The 19,029-nt window shown below is 45.2% G+C and overlaps 1 protein-coding gene across 4 annotated transcripts in view; it reads left to right on the top strand.

Moving 5' to 3' along the window:
• Positions 1-19,029, top strand: part of PIKFYVE (phosphoinositide kinase, FYVE-type zinc finger containing) — a 603,254-nt gene that overhangs the window by 60,332 nt on the left and 523,893 nt on the right. For all 4 annotated transcript variants that reach the window (XM_073558214.1, XM_073558213.1, XM_073558215.1 and 1 more), the window contains exon 2: positions 16,137-16,318. In XM_073558214.1, the coding sequence (XP_073414315.1) occupies positions 16,147-16,318 (172 nt within the window). In that variant the 5' untranslated portion in view covers positions 16,137-16,146. The remainder of the gene's footprint in view (positions 1-16,136; positions 16,319-19,029) is intronic.

Below are 19,029 nucleotides of genomic sequence, written 5' to 3'. Positions count from 1 at the left end.
GCTCGGCTCTGCTTCCATATCTCTGGAGTAAGCTCGGCTCTGCTTCCATATCTCTGGAGTAAGCTCGGCTCTGCTTCCATATCTCTGGAGTAAGCTCGGCTCTGCTCCAGTGTCTCTGGAGTAAGCTTGGCTCTGCTCCCGTATCTCTGGAGTAAGCTCGGCACGGCTCCCGTATCTCTGGAGTAAGCTCTGCTCTGCTCCCATATCTCTGGAGTAAGCTCGGTTCTCCTGCTTTAAAGGAGTGGGCTGTGGCCTTTTTGTCATATACACAGATCTTTCTTACCTGAAATATCTATCACAATAAATAACCTCACTCTTTTCCCCGTACCAGAAGTCTGCTGCCTCGGAGTAACCCTTAATTCTTCCCTATCCTTCAAGCTGCACATCCAAGCTCTTTCCACCTCCTGTCGCCTCCAGCTCAAAAATATTTCCAGAATCTGTCCTTTCCTCAACCCTCACTCTACCAAAATGCTTGTAGTGCATGCCCTAATCGTCTCCCGCGTCGACTACTGCAGTATCCTTCTATGTGGACTCCCTACTAACACTCTCACACTTCTCCAGTCCATCCATAACTTTGCTGCCCGACTAATTCATCTCTTTCCTCGCTACTCCTCCGCTTTTCCCCTCTACAAACCTATTCACTGGCTCCCATTCCCACAGCGTATCCAGTTCAAATTACTAATACTGACCTACAAAGCCATCTATAACCTGTCTCCCCCATATGTCTCTGAACTAATCTCCCGATATCTCCCACGTAATCTCCAGTCCTCCCAAGACCTCTTTCTCTCCTCCACAATTATTTGCTTCTCACCTAATCGCCTCCAAGACTTCTCCCGAATATCCCCCATCCTCTGGAATTCTGTGCCCCAACACATCTGACTATCAACCACATTCGGATCCTTCAGACAGAACCTGAAAACACCACCTCTTCAAGAAAGCTTACAGTCTGCAATGACCCCTCTACCTCCTCACCAACACCGCACCTCCTCGCCAACACTGCAAGCCCCCAACATACTGTCTTCTTCCCCACCATCTTGTAGAATGTAAGCCTGAAAGGGCAGGGTCCTCTCCCCTCTGTATCAGTCTGTCTTTGTAAGTTTGTTTACTGTAAGTGATAACTGTAATTTGTATGTAACCCCTTCTCATGTACAGCACCATGGAATCAATGTTGCTATATAAATAAATAATATCCTTTTATCTCTGCTCCACCCCCCCCTTTCCATTTTTTTGCCACTTTTGTAAAGTTATACATGTAAATAAGCAGCACTGCTATAATAGGGTTTTTCTTGTGAATATCTAGTTAACAAACCTTTTCAGTAGAGAAGCACTCTTTTATGAAAATTTTTTTTAATACAAATATAAGTATTCATTTAGTGCAAAGTCAATAGGGCCAAGATGCTGTCAGGCAATTTAAGTGGTGACCCCCTGAAAATCTTAGGGCTGATGTTCACGGCCACACTACTTTTACATTTTTTTGTGAATACGTCATAACACACTGCGGGGTGGGATCTGGGGCCTCCGCAATACGCAGGCACAATAGCCTGATGTCGGCTCTCGGGCAGCGTGCACTGCGCATGCCCAAGAACTCTTGTCACAGCTCGGGCATTCAAACCAGGAGGAGGCAGCGACGCACGAGGCATCATGATGGATGGATGGTAGGCAGTGGCCAGACACAGAGACAGAGGCATGATTGACGGTGGGGAGGCGGCTGATACAGGTGATACACCATACCTATGGGACACATTATAGGTATGAGGAGCTATTTATAAAAGTTGATATTTCAGTGTGACTAGGGGTCAGGAACAGAAGAGCCACCTTCACAGAATGCAGCCTTAGTGCTGCTGAAGGTGGCTCTTTAACTTAAAAACGCCCAGGGGGTTAAAAATTCCCTTTAAGCATACGTGCTGATCTTCTTGTGTTAAGTTTCACAGTCAACTCCTGACCCTCCTGTTTGTTAATAAATCTGCTGATCATGGGCATGCTGACCACAAAACTGTGTGACAAAGTACAATACTGTGCAAAATTTTTAAGCAGGAAAAGAAAAATGCAAATTGAGAATTATTACAAATACATAGTTTATATTTATCTACACACACGAGAAATCTGAATCAAATCAATAGATTTTGTGACCACCCTTTTGCCCTCAAAACGGCATTAAAAAATTGCTTCTCAGTACACTTCCACACGATTTTTGAAATAACTTGAAAGGAACGTTATTCCAAACATCTTGGAGAACTAACCACAGTTCTTCTGTGGATGTTGACTTGTATAAATCCTTTTGTTTCTTCATGTATTCCCAGAAACATAATCTCAGACAAAATTTATGATGTTGAGATCAGAGCTGTGTGGGTGCGTATAACCATTTCCAGGACTCATTGTTCTTTTTCACACTGAAGATGCTTCCTAATAACATTGGCTGTATGTTTGGGGTCATTGTCCAGCTTGTGAATAATTTAGGAGCCAGTTGGATGTCTCCTTGATGGCATTGCATGATGGATAAATATCTGCCTGTATTTCTGTTCATTGAAGACACAAAAAAATGGCAACATCGAGGACCATAAATGCAGTGTTAAGCCATGGAAGTTTAGTACAAAGGATGAGACATATCATGCTTCTCCTTGAAATCTGAAGATGTCCAGCAGTGCCATCAGGACACAGCTACACCCAACTACTGCTTGAGGAAGACTGGCCGTAAGTGATCTTCTTGGAAGAATTGCAGCGAAAAACATACTTTTGACATTGAAAACATGCAAAGTGACTCAACTATACACAAAAACGTAGGAGCTTGGGTACAGAACAATGGCAGCAGGTGTTCTCCACTGATGTGTCAAATGTGAAATATTTTGTTGTAACATAAGGCAGTTTGTTTGCTGGAGAGCGGTACAATGAGTGTCTGCAGGCTACAGTGAAGCATAGTGGAGGTTCCTGCAAGTTTTGGACTGCATTTCAGCAAAGAAAATTGTGGATTTGGTAAGGATTAATGGTGTCCTCAAGGCTGAGAAATTTAGGTAGATACTAATCCATCATTCAATACCATCATGGAGGCATCTCATTGGCCCCAAATTTATACTGCAGCAGGACAATGACTCCAAACATACAGCCAATGTCATTAAGAACTATTTACAGCATAAAAAACAATGAGTCCTGGAAATAATATGGCCCCACAGAGCCCTAATCTCAAGATTGATATTACCTGAAGAGACAAAACAATTTGCTCAAGCCAACATCTATTGAAGAACTGTGGTTAGTCCTCCAAGATATTTGGAACAATCTCCTTGCCGAGTTTCTTTAAAATCTACAAGTGCTTCTCACTAAATTAGAATACCATCAAAAAGTTATTTCAGTTCTTCAGTACAAAAAGTGAAACTCATATATCATAGTCATTACAAACAGTGATCTATTTCAAGTGTTTCTGTTAATGATGATTATGGCTTACAGCCAATGAAAACCCAAGTCATTATCTCAGTAAATTAGAATACTTTATAACACCAGCTTGAAAATTGATTTTAAAATCCGAAATGTTGGCCTACTGAAATGTATGTTTAGTAAATGCACTCTGTAAGAAAAAGTTCTTACTGAGAGAGCTGGAAGAGCCGAACAAAACTGGAGACGATCTTCTTGTTGAGCTGAGGTCGAGGTTTATTCAGGAGGTACACGGCAAAACAGAACGGACAATCAGAGAAGTTGAAATATGTGGGCAAAAACAGGAATTCAGAAGGACAGAGATTCGCTAGGAAGTCTGGCGATAAGGCCCTTTAGCCTGGCCATGGTGTGGCACATCGGCATGATGGCGGTAGAATGGCCCTGATCGACAGTAACAGGGGCTTCTTATACATAACAAAGAAAGCTGCATCTTGCTGCAGAGGGCATTTTCATGATAATCTACAGAAACGTATTTTAGAACTAAAAATATAGTGACATAATACGAAGCCATTAACGTTTCCCCAAACAACACTAAAACCCATAAGTCATTGGTATCTATGGCTACTGTCCTTAATCTTATGGCTGCTTTCAGGCTTGATCCATAAATTCATGCATTTGACATTTTAATGATTCTGTTCTTTCTTCCAAAACTATCACGCATACACACATTAACCATATATTTGGTAACCTTATTCCCCTATTGATCTAATTTTCCTTTCTGCAAGCCTGCCAGGGTGATTGCAGACATGTTCTCATTCTACATCCTCCATTTCAAAGTACATCTTCTGAGTTCTTTTGTAAAAGTTGAATCTTCTCTAACTTTTGACAAGATGGCTGCCTGACTCATCATGGCCGTTCAGTATATTATGGCTGACCATTCTCTTACACACTCAATACTTGGTCGTGGCTCCTTTTGCATCAATTACTGCATCAATGCAATGTGGCATGGAGGCGCAATCAGCCTGTGGCTTCTGAGTTGTTATGGAAGCCCAGGTTGCTTTCATAGCAGCCTTCAGCTCATCTGCATTGTTGGGTCTGGTGTCTCTCATCTTCCGCTTGACAATAACCCATAGATTCTCTATGGGGTTAAGGTCAGGCGAGTTTGCTGGCCAATCAAGCACAGTGATACTGTTTTAAAACCAAGTATTGGTACTTTTGGCAGTGTGGACAGGTGCCAATTCCTGCTGGAGAATGAAATTTCCAAAAAGCTTTTTGGCAGAGGGAAGCCTGAAGTGCTGTAAAATATCCTGGTAGACGACTGCGCTGATTTTAGTCTTGATTAAAACACTGGACCTACACCAGCAGATGACATGGCTCCCAAAACCATTACTGATTGTGGAAACTTCACACTACACCTCAAGCAGCTTGGATTGTGTGCCTCTGCACTCTTCCTCCAGACCTGGGGACCTTGATTTCCAATTTAAATTCAAAATTTACTTTCATCTGAAAACAGCACATTGGACCACTGAGCAACAGTCCAGTTCTTTTTCTCCTTGGTCCAGTAAGACACTTCTGGGGTTGTTTATTGGTCATGAGTGGTGTGATACAAGGAGTGCGACCCTTGTAGCATATGTCTTGGATACGTCTGTGTGGTGTGGCTCTTGAAGCAATGACTCGAGCAGCAGTCCACTCCTTGTAAATCTTTCCCAAATTTTTGAATGGCCTTTACTTAACAATCCTTTCAAGGCTGCGGTTATCCCGGTTGCTTGTGCACCTTTTTCTACCACACTTTTTCCTTTCATTCAACTTTCCATTAATATGCTTGGATACAGCGCTCTGTGAACAGCCAGCTTCTTTAGCAATGACCTTTTGTGGCTTGCCCTCCTTGTGTAATGTGTCAGTGACTGCCTTCTGGACATATCAAGTCAGTGTCTTCCCCATGATTGTGGAGCCTACTGAAACAGACTAAGGGACTTTTTTAAATGCTTAGGAAGCATTTGCAAGTGTCCTTTTGTTAATTATGCTAATTTAGTGAGATAATGACTTTTGGGTTTTTATTGGCTGTAAGCCATAATCATCAACAATAACCTCTTTCTGACATTTGACGTACTATCCTGTCCATGTGCCCTCGGACTTAATGCCCATGGACAGGATAGTACGTCATACGTGATCAGCCGCATGCGGTGGGAGCGCGACTGATCGCGGCCAGCTGTCAGCTGATTCTCACAGCTGACACCAGGCACTACGTGCCAGGAGCAGTCATGGACCACTCCCGGTACTTTAACCCCCAGAACACTGCGATCTAACATGATCGCAGCGTTCTGGGAGCAGGCAGAGAGGGGCTTTCAGCTATGACAGCTCCTCTGCCTTTGGATCGGAGACCCCGCAGCATGAAGCGAGGTCCTGATCACTGCCATGGAGACCCGATGTCGTCATGACGACATCCGGGTCTCCAAAGCTGAGAGACTTCCTGCCATGCGCAGTGGATGTCAGGAAGTTTCAGGTTAGTGCATAGAAGTTGCAACGCTGATAGCTTCTATAACATGCAGATCTGCATGCTATAGAAGCGTTCAGCCTGCACAACATGAGTGTCCCATAGTGGGACAAGGTGTAAAAGTAAGAATGAAATAATTTTTTTTTTTTTTTTAAATAATTGTAAAAATATTTAAAAAAAAAAAAATAAATAAAATCTATTCCATCAATAAATATTTAAATTAAAAAAATCTAAACAATAAAAGTACACATATTTAGTAGCGCTGCGTCCGTAACGACCCGACCTATAAAACTGTCCCACTAGTTAACCCCTAGTTAACACCATTAAAAAAAGGCAAAAAAACCAATTCTTTATCATACCACTAAACAAAAAGTGGAATAACACGTGATGAAAAAGACGGATGTGACGTCCGTCTGCGAGTCTGGGCTGCAGTAAGACAGCACCCCGAGCAACCCCGAGACCCTTTACCCCTATACAGGGATCTGGATTTACAACAGAGCCCAGGAGGTAACTGTCTGAATAAGAGCAGTGGACCAGAGCAGGACGGTCACCAGAAAGGGGCTAAAAAACGGGATCAAAAGTGTAGTCAGGAATCCAAGTCTAGACCAGGCGGGCAGCAGAGGTACAAAAACAGCAGACAGTAGCAGAGTCAAATCCAGGCCAAGGTCAGAGTCATAAACCGGGAGGGAGGCAGAGGTACAAAATCATTAGGCAGTCGCAGCGTCAAAAACCAGGCCAAGGTCAGAGTCGTAAAGCAGTAGGGCGGCAGAGGTACAAAATCGTCAGGCAGGAGCAGAGTCAGAAATCCAGGCAAAGGTCAGAATCAAAGATGGCAAATAACAAACTAGCACCCTGGGGAAACCAAGACTATATCTGGCGGCCTGCAAGACAGTCTCCAAGGTATTTGAAGGATCAGGCTATCCCTCACAGGTTCACAGTCTGATGATGTCATTTGGACCGCCCCCAGGACCATGCCAGATGGTGATGCACCAACCCTTCCATGACTGACAGAGGAGCGGAGCCTGCGCCCACCAGATGCCTGCGCAGGAGCCCCTTCTCTGTCACCACCACCCACGGAGAAACCACGGCGCCTCCTACTGGCCGAGGCAGGAACAGCCGTCCCTGAGTCTGAAGGTGACGTGACCGCCCGGCGCCTCCCAGTGGCCGAGGCAGGAACAGAAGTCCCTGTGTCTGACGGCGACGTGACAACGGATATAAGTAAACGTGGTACCGCTGAAAACGTCATCTAGTCCCACAAAAAACAAGCTGCCATATCGCTCCATGGTCAGAAAAATAAAAAGTTATAGCTTTCAGAATAAAGCGATGCAAAAATAATTTTTTATATAAAAGTTTTTATTGTATTAAAGCACAAAAACAAAATAAAAGAATAAAACTGCTTTATCATTTTTACCACACGTGGAACGGTATAAATGCCCCCTCCCAAAAAAAAGAAACTCATGAATTGCTGTTTTTTGTTCATTCTGCCTCCCAAAAATCGGAAGAATTAAAAGCAATCAAATGTCATGTACCCGAAAATGGTACAAATAAAAACGTCAACTCTTCCAGGCTAAAAACCAGATCTCACATGACTCTGTGGGCCAAAATATGGAAAAATTATAGCTCTCAAAGTGTGGTGATGCAAAAACTATTTTTTGCAATAAAAAGCGTCTTTTAGCGTGTGACAGCTACCAAACATAAAAACTTGCTATAAATAGTAAATAAACCCCCCTTTCATCACCCCCTTAGTTAGGGAAAAATAATAAAATAAAAAAAATCTATTAACATTTTCTCGTTTAGGGGTTGGGGGTTAAGGTTAGCATTGGGGCTAAAGTTTAGGATTAGGGTTGGGATTAAGGTTAGGTTTGTGGTTAGGGTTATGGTTTCATTTGGGATTAGGGTTAAGGGTGTGTTGGGGTTAGGGTTGGAGTAAGAATTGGGGGGTTTCTACTGTTTAAGCACATCAGGGGCTCTCCAAACGCGACATGGCGTCTGATGTCAATTCCATCCAATTTTGCATTGAAATGTCAAACGGCGCTCCTTCCCTTCTGAGCTCTGCCATGCGCCCAAACAGTGGTTTACCCCCACATATAGGGTATCAGCATACTCAGGACAAATTGCACAACAACTTTTGGGGTCCAATTTCTCCTGTTACCCTTGGGAAAATTAAATTGGGGGCAAAAACATCATTTTTGTGAAAAAAATATTTTTTTTATTTTTACGACTCCATTATAAATTTCTGTGAAGCACTTGGGGGTTCAAAGGGCTCACCACACATCTAGATAAGTTTCTTAGGGGGTCTACTTTCCAAAATGGTGTCACTTGTAGGGGGTTTCCACTGGTTAGGCACATCAGGGGCCCTCCAAACGCGTAATGGCATCTGATGTTAATTCCATCCAATTTTGCATTGAAATGTCAAACGGCGCTATTTCCCTGCTGAGCTCTGCCATGTGCCCAAACAGTGGTTTACCTGCATATATGGGATATTGGTGTACTCAAGACAAATTGTACAATAACTTTTGGGGTCCAATTTCTCCTGTTACCCTTTGTAAAATAAAAAAAAAAATTTGGTTCCAAAATTGTGCTGTTGTAAAGTAGACATGTGGAAAATGTTATTTATTATTATTTATTTATATAGCACCATTGATTCCTTGGTGCTGTACATAAGAAGGGTTTACATACAAATTACAGATATCACTTAAAGTAAACAAATTTACAATGATAGACTGGCACAGAGGGAAGAGGACCCTGCCCTTTTGGGCTTACATGCTACAGGATGGTGGGGAAGGAGACAGTAGGTTGGGGGGTTGCAGCAGTTCTGGTGTTGGTTGAGGTGATATCTCCGGTAGTGGTGAGGAGGTAGTGGGGTCATTGCAGGCTGTAAGCTTTCCTGAAGAGGTGGGTTTTCAGGTTCCGTCTGAAGCATCCGAATGTGGTTGATAGTCGGACATGTTGGGGCAAAGAATTCCAGAGGATGGGGCTATTCGGGAGAAGTCTTGGAGGCGGTTGGGTGAGGAGCGAATAAGTGTGGAGGAGAGAAGGAGGTCTTGGGAGGATCGGAGATTATGTGAGGGAAAGTATCGGGAGATTAGTTCAGAGACATATGGGGAAGACAGGTTATAGATGGCCTTGTAGGTCAGTATTAGTAATTGGAACTGGATACGCTGAGGGAATGGAAGCCAGTGAAGAGATTTGCAGAGGGGAGAAGCAGAGGAGTAGCGAGGAGAGAGATGAATTAGTCGGGCAGCAGAGTTAAGGATGGACTGGAGAGGTGCGAGGGTGTTAGCGAGGAGAGGGATGAATTAGTTGGGCAGCAGAATTAAGGATGGACTGGAGAGGTGCGAGGGTGTTAGCAGGGAGACCACAGAAAAGGATGTTGCAGTAGTCGAGGCGGGAAATGATGAGGGCGTGCACAAGCATTTTAGTAGATTGAGGGTTGAGGAAAGGACGGATTCTGGAAATATTTTTGAGCTGGAGGCAACAGGAGGTAGAAAGAGCTTGGATGTGCGGTTTGAAGGACAGGGCAGAGTCAAGGGTTACTCCGAGGCAGCGTACTTCCGGTACTGGGGGAAGTGTGATGTCATTAATTGTGATAGGTCAGGTAAGGAAGATCTGTGAGATGGAGGAAAGATGATGAGTTCGGATTTGTCCACATTGAGCTTGAGGAAGCGAGCGGAGAAGGAGGATATGGCTGATAGACATTCCGGGATTCTGGACAGCAGAGAGGTGATGCCTGGGCCAGAGAGGTAGATCTGAGTGTCGTCCGCATAAAGGTACTGGAATCCATGAGACTTTGAGTTGACCCAGGCCAAGGGTATAAATTAAGAAGAGTAGGGGTCCTAGAACAGAACCTTGGGGGACTCCAACAGAGAGAGGGTGGGATGAGGAGGCAGTGTGAGAGTGGGAGATGCTGAATGTGCGGTTTGAGAGGTATGAGGAGATCCAGGATAGGGCGAGGTCTTTGATGCCAAAGGAGGAGAGGATCTGTAGTAGGAGGCAGTGGTCAACTGTGTCGAATGCAGAGGACAGGTCTAGAAGCAGGAGTATAGAGTATTGTCCGTTTGCTTTGGCTGTAAGTAGGTCGTTGGTAATTTAGGTCAGGGCTGTCTCAGTGGAGTGATGGGGGCGGAAACCAGATTGTAGATTGTCAAAGAGCAAGTTAGATGAGAGGTGGGAGGAAAGTTCAGCGTGGATGTGCAGCTCCAGGAGTTTGGAAGCAAATGGGAGCAGTGATATTGGGCGATAGCTGGACATAGCGGCTGGGTCGAGGGTTGGCTTTTTAAGGATAGGCATGATTGTGGCATGTTTAAAAGCAGAAGGGAAGGTACCGGACGTTAGCAATAGGTTGAAGAGGTGGGTTAGGGATGGGATAAGTGTGGTGGTGAGGTTGGGGAGGAGATGGGGTCAAGTGCACAGGTTGTGAGGTGCGATTAGGAGAAGAGGCGATTAAGCTCCCCTTCAGTGATGTTAGAGAGGGAGGTTATGGGGTTTAGGCATTGGTCTGGTATACAAAGGGGTTGTGGTGGTTGAACAATGAAGACTTGCCTTGTTTGTTCGATCTTATTTTTGAAATGTGTGGCAAAGTCCTCAGCAGAGATGAGGGGGCAGTGGTGGGCGGAGGAGGGAGTTGAAAGTTTTGAATAACTGTTTGGGATTGTAGGATAGGGAAGATACGAGGGTTGTGAAGTAGGCCTGTTTACAAGAGGTGAGGGCAGATTTGAAAGCAAGTGTTGCCTGTTTGAATGCAGTGAAGTCGTCTTGCGAATTTGTTTTCTTCCAACGCCGCTCTGCAGCCCTGGTCGCTTGCTGGAGCTTTTTAGTGGAGTTATTGTGCCAGGGTTGTCTGTTGGTACGTCGCATTCTGCCATGAACGAGAGGGGCGACCATGTCAATAGCTGATGCAAGAGTGGCATTGTAGAAAGCAGTGGCATTGTATGTGTCTTGGAGTGAGGATATGGATGCCAGTGGTAGAATAGTCAGCGTGTGGGTGTCTAGGTGTGCAAGGTTTCTGTGGGGGTGTGCATGTTGCCGGACATGGGTGCCAGGAGAGGTGGACAGGGATGAGAATGTGTGTAGATGGTGGTCAAATAGAGGGAGAGGGGAGGTGGTGAAGTTGAAAAAGAGCAGAGGCGGGTGAAGACCAGGTCTAATGTATGCCCGTCTGTGTGGGTGGCTGAGGAGGACCACTGAGTAAGTCGAAAGGATGAAGTAAGGGACAGGAGTTTGGAAGGTGCTGACTGAAGGGTATCAGTGGGGATGTTGAAGTCACCCATGATGACAGTGGGGATGTCAGTTGAAAGAAAGTGAAGAAGCCATTTAGAGAATTGGTCAATGAAGGCAGGGGTCGGGCCTGGAGGTTGGTATATGACGGTCACTTGGAGGTTAGAGAGAGAGTAGATGCGGACAGAGTGGACTTCAAAAGAGGGTAGGATTAGGGAGGGAAGAGGTGGGATTGGGTTGAAGGTGCAGTTGAAAGAAAGGAGAAGGCCCACTCCTCCACCCTGTTGCCAGGGCGAGGAGTGTGGGTGAAGTGGAGGCCGCCATAACACAGCGTGGCAGGGGAGGCGGTGTCAGCCAGGTTTCTGTGAGGCCGAGAAAGGCAAGATTGCGAGAGATAAAGAGGTCATGAATCACATGAAGCTTATTGCAGATGGAGCGGGCATTCCAAAGTGCTCCAGAGAGAGGGAGCAGGGGGTTGGGTGTCAATGGCACGGGTTTTAAGTTGGAAAGATTGCGGTAGTTTTTATTAGATAGGGAGCGGTAGGAAGGGGTAGTAATGGGGGGTTATGAGCTGTGGGGGTCCAGGATTGGGAGATATGTCGCCAGCAGTGAGGAGAAGCAGAGAAAGGGAGAGTAGATGGGAGAAGGAGAGTGGGCAGCTTGTTTTAGGTTTCATTCGGAAAGATTTGAGGTTGAGGAGCAGTTCATCAGAGGTGGGGAGGAAAGAGGGAAGGGGAGATGATTATTTGGTTAGAGGGTGCTGGAGTTTGGGGATAGCGAAGGAGAGTGAGGATTAAAGGAGCAAACACTGTGAGGGCATATGTAAACATGATGGAGTATGAGGGTGAATAGAAAAGCTAGATAAAAGTAATAAGAAGTGCTTACTTAGCAGACATACCCAGAAGAGACAGGTACATAGTGTGGGGTCCTGACTCCTGCCGTGACTAACTGCCTTTGTAATAACTGCATCTTCACAATACTTATGCTGCAAGGAGACACGTGACCCCTTAAGAGGCATCTGAATATATAGGACTGAGTAGAGGATCAGGTGAGAGGGATTGTGGGAACTGATTTGGGACAAATTACCAATTGCCTAGCACACCGGGGGAGGTTACACAATCAAAGGCACAGGGCCTGGCTACATCCATATGCTAACACCTTGCACCTGATAACATCTCTACTGGCCCCAACATGGATATACAGCAGTAAAGGCCCCTTTACATTTAGCGATGCACCAGCGATCCCGACAATGATACGACCCTGTCAGGATCGCTGGTGCATCGCTAAATGGTTTCTAGTGAGCTGCCACACATGCAGATCTCACAGTGATGCAGCAGCGATCTAGCGGCCGTTACTTACCTTTCAGACGCGGCGATCCTGACGTCCTCCCGTCCGCGTCCACGAGCCGCTCGTCGACGCCAGCAGGAAGCCGCCGACGAGAAATGGAGCTGCGCGATCAGCGATGGACAGCGGCGGAGCCGGTCGGAGGTAAGTATCACACATAGCGATATCGCTGCTGCGTCACCAAATCGGTGATGCTTTAGCGATATTGTTAGCGATATCGCTATGTGTAAAACCCCCTTAAGTATTGAGTTCAATGCAACAAATGAATTTAGCAAACATTCAGTGGGCACTGTTATATACCATTAAAGAAAATGTTGTAGTAGATGACAGCAAGCAGGGATTGTAGCAGAGATTGTACCAGGGTAGGATTATATGCAATTCATATAGACACACAAGTCAGGAAAGTCGAGTGGATCAGCAGCATACCTGTGTGAAGAAACGAGGAGGTGGATGTTAGTTCTCAGCCTATTTTGTGTGACATATCTGTGTGATTTAAGGGCATGACAATTCAAAGTTGGAAAATTACAAAATTTTTGAAAATCTTCACCAATTTCCATTTTTTTCACAAACGCAAGTCATATCAAAGAAATTTTACCACCATCATGAAATACAATAAGTCACGAGAAAACACTGTCAGAATCACCAGGATCCATGAGCGTTCCAGAGTTATTACCTCATAAAAGGACAGCGGTCAGAATTGTAAAAATTGGCCTGGGCATTAGGGTATGTGCACACGATGCGGATTCCGCTGCGTTTCCGCAGCGGTTTTGGCCGCTGCGGACCCGCAGCAGTTTTAGCTGCGGTGTACAGTACCATTCAAATGAATGGTAAAAAAAAAAAAACGCTGTGTAGACGTTGCGGAAAAATCCGTGCGGATTTGCTGCGGTTTTGAAACCGCAGAAAGAATTGACATGTCAATTCTTTCTGCGGAATCCGCTGCGGGTTCCTATCTCCACCATTGTGGAGATGGTGAATCCGCAGGACCAAACCGCAGGCAAAACCGCAGATAATCCGCAGGTCTTTTGACCTGCGGTTTATCTGCAGTTTTTGCAAAATCCGTGCGGATTAATCCGCAGCGGATTCCGCAGCGTCTGCACACACCCTTAACGTGCAAACCACCCTTGGGGGTAAAGGGGTTAAATAAGATTTGGTTCAGGTGATCACCTAATCAGAAGCACATTAAAGGTACTGTCACACTTAGCGATGCACCAGCGATCCCGACCAGCGATATGACGCGGTCAGGATCGCTGGTACATCGCTAAGTGCTCGCTAGTGAGCTGCCACACAGGCAGATCTCACCAGCGACATCGCAGGGGTCGGGGGTCGCTACTTAGGCTGTGTTCACACACAGTGTTTTTTTAGCGGTTTTTACTGCGGTTTTCACTATAAAACCGCTAAAAATAAGCTTCCCAGACATTTCTATTCATTTTGCACTTTTTGTGCACATTGATGGTTTTTTTTTACCGCGAAAAAAACGCATCGCGGTAAAAAAACGCAGCATGCTCATTAATTTTGCGGATTTTTCCGCGGTTTTGGCTTCTTCCACTTGTTTGGCTGCTTCCATGCAGTTTGAAACCGCTGCGGAAAAAAACGCATCAAAACCGCGCAAAAACCGCCGCGGAAAAATAGGTGCGGTTTCTGGGAAGGGATTCAGGTTTTTGAGCTGAAATTTTCTGCAACGTGTGCACTTAGCCTTACCTGTCAGACGAGGCGATCCTGACGTCCTCCCGCCCGCGTACACGCGTCGCTCGTCTCCACAGCAGGAAGCTGACGACGAGAAACGGTCCAGGACGTTCTCACGCGATCAGCGATAACCAGCGGGGGAGCGGTCGGGGGTAAGTATCAGACATAGCAATATTGCTAGCAATATCGCTATAACGTCACAAAAACCAGTGACATTATAGCGATATTGCTAGCGATATCGCTTAGTGTGACAGGCCCTTAAGTAGAATGAGGTGTATTCTGGTTGGAATTCAACTGACACTGGAATGGAATGGCTGTCAGACACGTAGAGAAGCTGATTTTTATAAAACCGTGCAGTGGTCTCTTAATTTTTGCCAGAGCTGTACTGTATATATTTCTTTATTTTTATTTCTTTAGCAGGGGAAGGTAGGTCATTCAAATTTATGCATGATATTTCTAAAATCTTTTATTCATTTTTATTTTTTAAGTGTTTTCAAACTGCTATCATTTGATCACTCGTTCTGTGTACATTGCACTATATAGTCCGATTGTCTCCCTGATTTGAAGGCCAGCAACTGCTTGGGCTTTATGGGAAGCCTAAGATGGCAGCCATGAGGGCCTTAGGCTTTTTTCACACTTGCGTTTATTTGCGCAAAAAAAGCATGCGTTTTTCCCCCTATACTTTACATGGGTGCGTATACACATGCATTTGTATGCGCATGCGTTTTTTTGTAGTGTGCACCCGGGCGCACAAAATGCATCCTGTTGCATTTTTTGTGCGTCCGACTTTTCCAAAAAAATCGCATGCGCACGCAATGCGCACAAAAGTCACCCAAAAACACATTATAGTCTATGGGTGCGCATAAAAAAACCATGCGCAAAAACACAAAAAAAGCACACAAACGCAAGATGCGTTTTTATGTGCGTCGGCACTGCACACGGTGCGCAGCGCAAAAAAACGCAAGTGTGCAAGTAGCCTCAGCAGTCCTCAAACTGCCATGACAGCCCATTGGCATCACAGGATTGCTTTGGGTGAGGGCCAATGGGAGCTGGTACAGGTGCACAGCAGCAATAACCCCATTTAATAAGCCACTGTCAGTAATTGACAGCAGCATAAAAATGGTTAAACAGCAGCAATTTGAGCATGCTCCAGTCACTGCTCTTACAGGATGCTGCTGCTCCATACATCGGCACACGGGTAGGGGTTATTCTAAAAACTAAACATATGAACTCCATCTGACCTCCTTCCCGGCAGTGCCCATGTCTTTTGGGGTTGGCAGTTTAAGTAATGGGAGTTACAGAAAACAGTAAATCTCAATGTCTTGTTCATTTTTTTTTTTTTTGTTTTGCCCCTAGCCTTCCACAGTAATGTGTAATACAAACTAGCAGGTAGCAACCATTAAAGGGTTTGTCCACTACTAGGACAACCCGTTCTTAATCTACTGTACATGTTTGGCCCTGATGAAATAAAGCCTATACTCCCCTCCCATGCCGGCTCCTTTACACCTTTACAGCGGTGATGGCACTCGCTGTCCCCGGGGCTGTGCTGTGGTGGAATGACACGTGATGCCAGGCGCCCAATCAGCGCTGGTGTCACTGTCTCCGCCTTCGAACAAACTGAACATAAAGAGGAGATCCGGGTTGCAGCTGATTTGTGGTTTCCTCTTCATGTTACGTTTATCTGAAGGCAGAGACGGTGATGACAGCGCAGATATGGCCCGGGTGTCCCACCTCGTCACAGCCCTGGGGAGAGCGAGTGCCGACACCACAGGAACGGCACCGGCACAGGAGATCATTATAGGCTTTATTTTATCGGGGTCAAACGTTTAGTTTAAGAATGGGATGTCCTAGTAGTGGGCAACCCCTTTAAGTAGCTTAAACAACTTGCCTTAAGATGTCTATAGACAGCACTGTCGCACCCAGTGACTGAGAAGGTTCCTTTCTTGGTACACTGCCGTGCCAATCTCGTTTTACATGTAGTTTGCCACAGCTTTATCGAATATACAGTATTTCTTGCTTCTGTTTTTCTCCTTAGGTCTCATGAGATGGCCACAGATGACCAGTTCTCTCCTACACTGGAATCTGCCGGTGAGGTGCCCAGGTCTCCGAGCAGTCCATCCCATCTTACTCATTTTAAACCTTTGACTCCGGATCAAGAGGATCCACCATTTAAGTCTGCTTACAGCTCATTCGTGAATCTTTTCCGTTTTAATAAAGGTAACTTTTTGATTTCTGCAAGCAAACTGTCTCTTCATAGAGGAAGAGAACTAGGACACTAGCGCCACCTATAGGAAGTAGCAATCCTGTAAGTCATTATCGACGCTTTGACAAGCCTTGTCACATGACTTAGGATAAAAGCCAAACCAAAATCTCAATTTGCAGACAGTGTTTCGGGATGCTGCCTCTCATCCGTGCAGAGTGAGTTCTGGTTTGGCTGGGTGAGAGGCGTCTGACCGAGAAATAAGGGGTGATGTTTCTCCTTGTGCTGAGTGATATGTCAAGACTTGACATGCCAAGGTGAAGAGACTTTGAGGCTGTGTGCACACGTATGCAGAAAATTCCTGACAGAAAAGCGGACTCCTTCCCAGAAAACGTGCGTTTTTTATGCGTTTCTTTCCGGAGCGGCCCCAGTCTCATAGAAAATAGCTAGAAATGCGGAATTTTCCGCGAAATTAATGAGCATGCAGCGGTTTTTTCCGCGATGCAGTTTTTTCACGGAAAAAACATATCAATATGCACAAAAAGTGCGGAATTCATTAAAATGAATGGGATGCTTCTTTTAAGCGTTTTATTTGGTAAAAGCGCAAAAAAAACCACTTACGTGTGCACATACCCTTAAGCCGCAATGCTCATCTTGGGGAATATGCAAATTGTCTTTTCAGAGAGGAAGAGAATTAGAACTGTAGTGCCACCTACTGGAAGTAGCAATCCTAAAAGTGTCTGCAAATTGAGGTTTTGGCTTTTATTCTAAGTCATGTGACAAGGCTCATCAGAGAGTCGATATTGACTTTTAGGATTGCTACTTCCTATAGGTGGCTCTAGAGTTCTAGTCCCCTTCCTCTCGGAAGAGACAGTTTGCATATTTCCCAGAGGAGCATTGCTGCTTAAGTCTCCTCACCCCAGCATGTCAGGCGTGTCATTCCAAGCATTTGGAACGTTACCCCTTGGACTAAGGTTTCTGTAAGAAATAAATATGTAATTTTTGAAAACTGTTTGGTCTGGAGTCAGAAAAATGGGACCACTAGATTAAAATGTTATTGACTGGCTGGTACAGTCATCAGATCTTCAGCCAATATGACCCATGTGGAATGAGCTTTTCCATGAGGTAATTTATTATGCTTTTTTATATACGGCCATCATATTTTGCAGCGCTTTACAGACCTTGTCATTGTTGCCCTCATTGGCAACTCTTAATCTAAATTCCCTATCAGTATGTCTTTGGAGTATTGGAGGAAACCCACCAAGCACAGGGAGAACTTAGAAACTCCTTGCAGTTTTGCACCCAGGATCCCAGTGCTGCTGGGCTAACCATGGAGCCACCATGCTGGCCTTAGGTTGGGGTCATTTTCTCCACTCACACCTTTGACTTAGGAGACATTAGTGTTACTTACTGACATCTGGCATGTTTAACTCTGACAAATTATTTGTTGTAAATGTAAAATTTCTTGAAGAGAAGTGACTGCAAAAGATTACTATAATTATTTATAAATCACCATTAATTCCATGGTGCTGTACATGAGTCGAGGTTACATCAAAATACAAATATCACTTACAGTAAACAAACTAACAATGACAGACTCTGCCCTTGCCAGCTTACATTCTACAGGGTTATGGGGAAGGAGACAGTAGGTTGAGGGTTGCAGTAGCTCCAATGGTGTTGAGGATTTCCGGGACAGGGGAAAGTGTGATTTCACTTATCACAATAGGTAGGTATTTAAGATGTAGGAAAGATAATTAGTTCAGATTTGTCTACTTTGAGCTTGAGAAAGCGAGAGGAGAAGGATAAAATGGCTGATAGACACTCTGGGATTCTGGACAGCAGAGAGGTGACATCTGGGCAGAGGACAGGTCTAGAAGGAGGCGTATAGAGAATTGTTGGTTAGTTTTGGCTGTAAGTAAGTTGTACTAAGATTGGTCAGGGCACTCTCAGTGGAATGGTGGGGATGGAAGCCAGATTATAGTTTGTCGAAGTGCGAGTTAGATGCAAAGTGAGAGGAAAGTTCAGCGTGGACGTGCTGCTCAAGGAGTTTGGAAGCGAATGGGAGCAAAGATATGAGGAGATAGCTGGACATAGCGCTCGGTTCGAGGGATGGCTTTTTGAGGATAGGTGTGATTGTGGCAAGTTTGAAAGCAGAGGGGAAGGTACAGAAAGTTAGTGATAGGTTGAAGAGATGCGTTAGGGATGGGATAAGTGTAGTGGTGAGGTTGGGGAGAAGGTGGGATTGGATGGGGTCAAGCGCACAAGTGGTGATGTGTGCTTTGGAGATGAGCAAGCTCTCCAGTGATTTTGGAGAGGGGAGTTATGGGGTTTGGGCATTGGTCTGGTATAAAAAGGGGTTGTGGTGGTCGGACAACAAAGACTTGCCTTGTTTGGTCTATCTTATTTTTGAAGAGCGTGGCAAAGTCCTCGGCAGTGATTAGGGAAGTTGGAGGGGACAGTGGTGGGCGGAGGAGGGAGTTAAAAGTATTGAACAACTGTTTTGGGGTTGTGGGATAAGGAAGAGAGGGATGTAAAGTTGGCCTATTTAGCAGAGGTGAGGGCTGATTTGAATATGCGAGTGTTGCTTGTTTGAATGTGATGAAGTCGTCTTGTGAGTGCGTTTTCTTCCAACGCTGCTCTGCAATTCTGGATACTTGCCGACGCTTTAGTGGTGTTATTGTGCCAGGGTTGTCTCGTGATTCGTCGCACTCTGCTATGAATGACAGGG

The sequence above is a fragment of the Dendrobates tinctorius genome, unplaced genomic scaffold (genome assembly GCF_039654945.1).
Source record: "Dendrobates tinctorius isolate UK_male_01 unplaced genomic scaffold, ASM3965494v1 ptg000254l, whole genome shotgun sequence".
Taxonomy (NCBI): Eukaryota; Metazoa; Chordata; class Amphibia; order Anura; family Dendrobatidae; genus Dendrobates; species Dendrobates tinctorius.
This window is presented reverse-complemented; position numbering and strand designations above follow the sequence as displayed.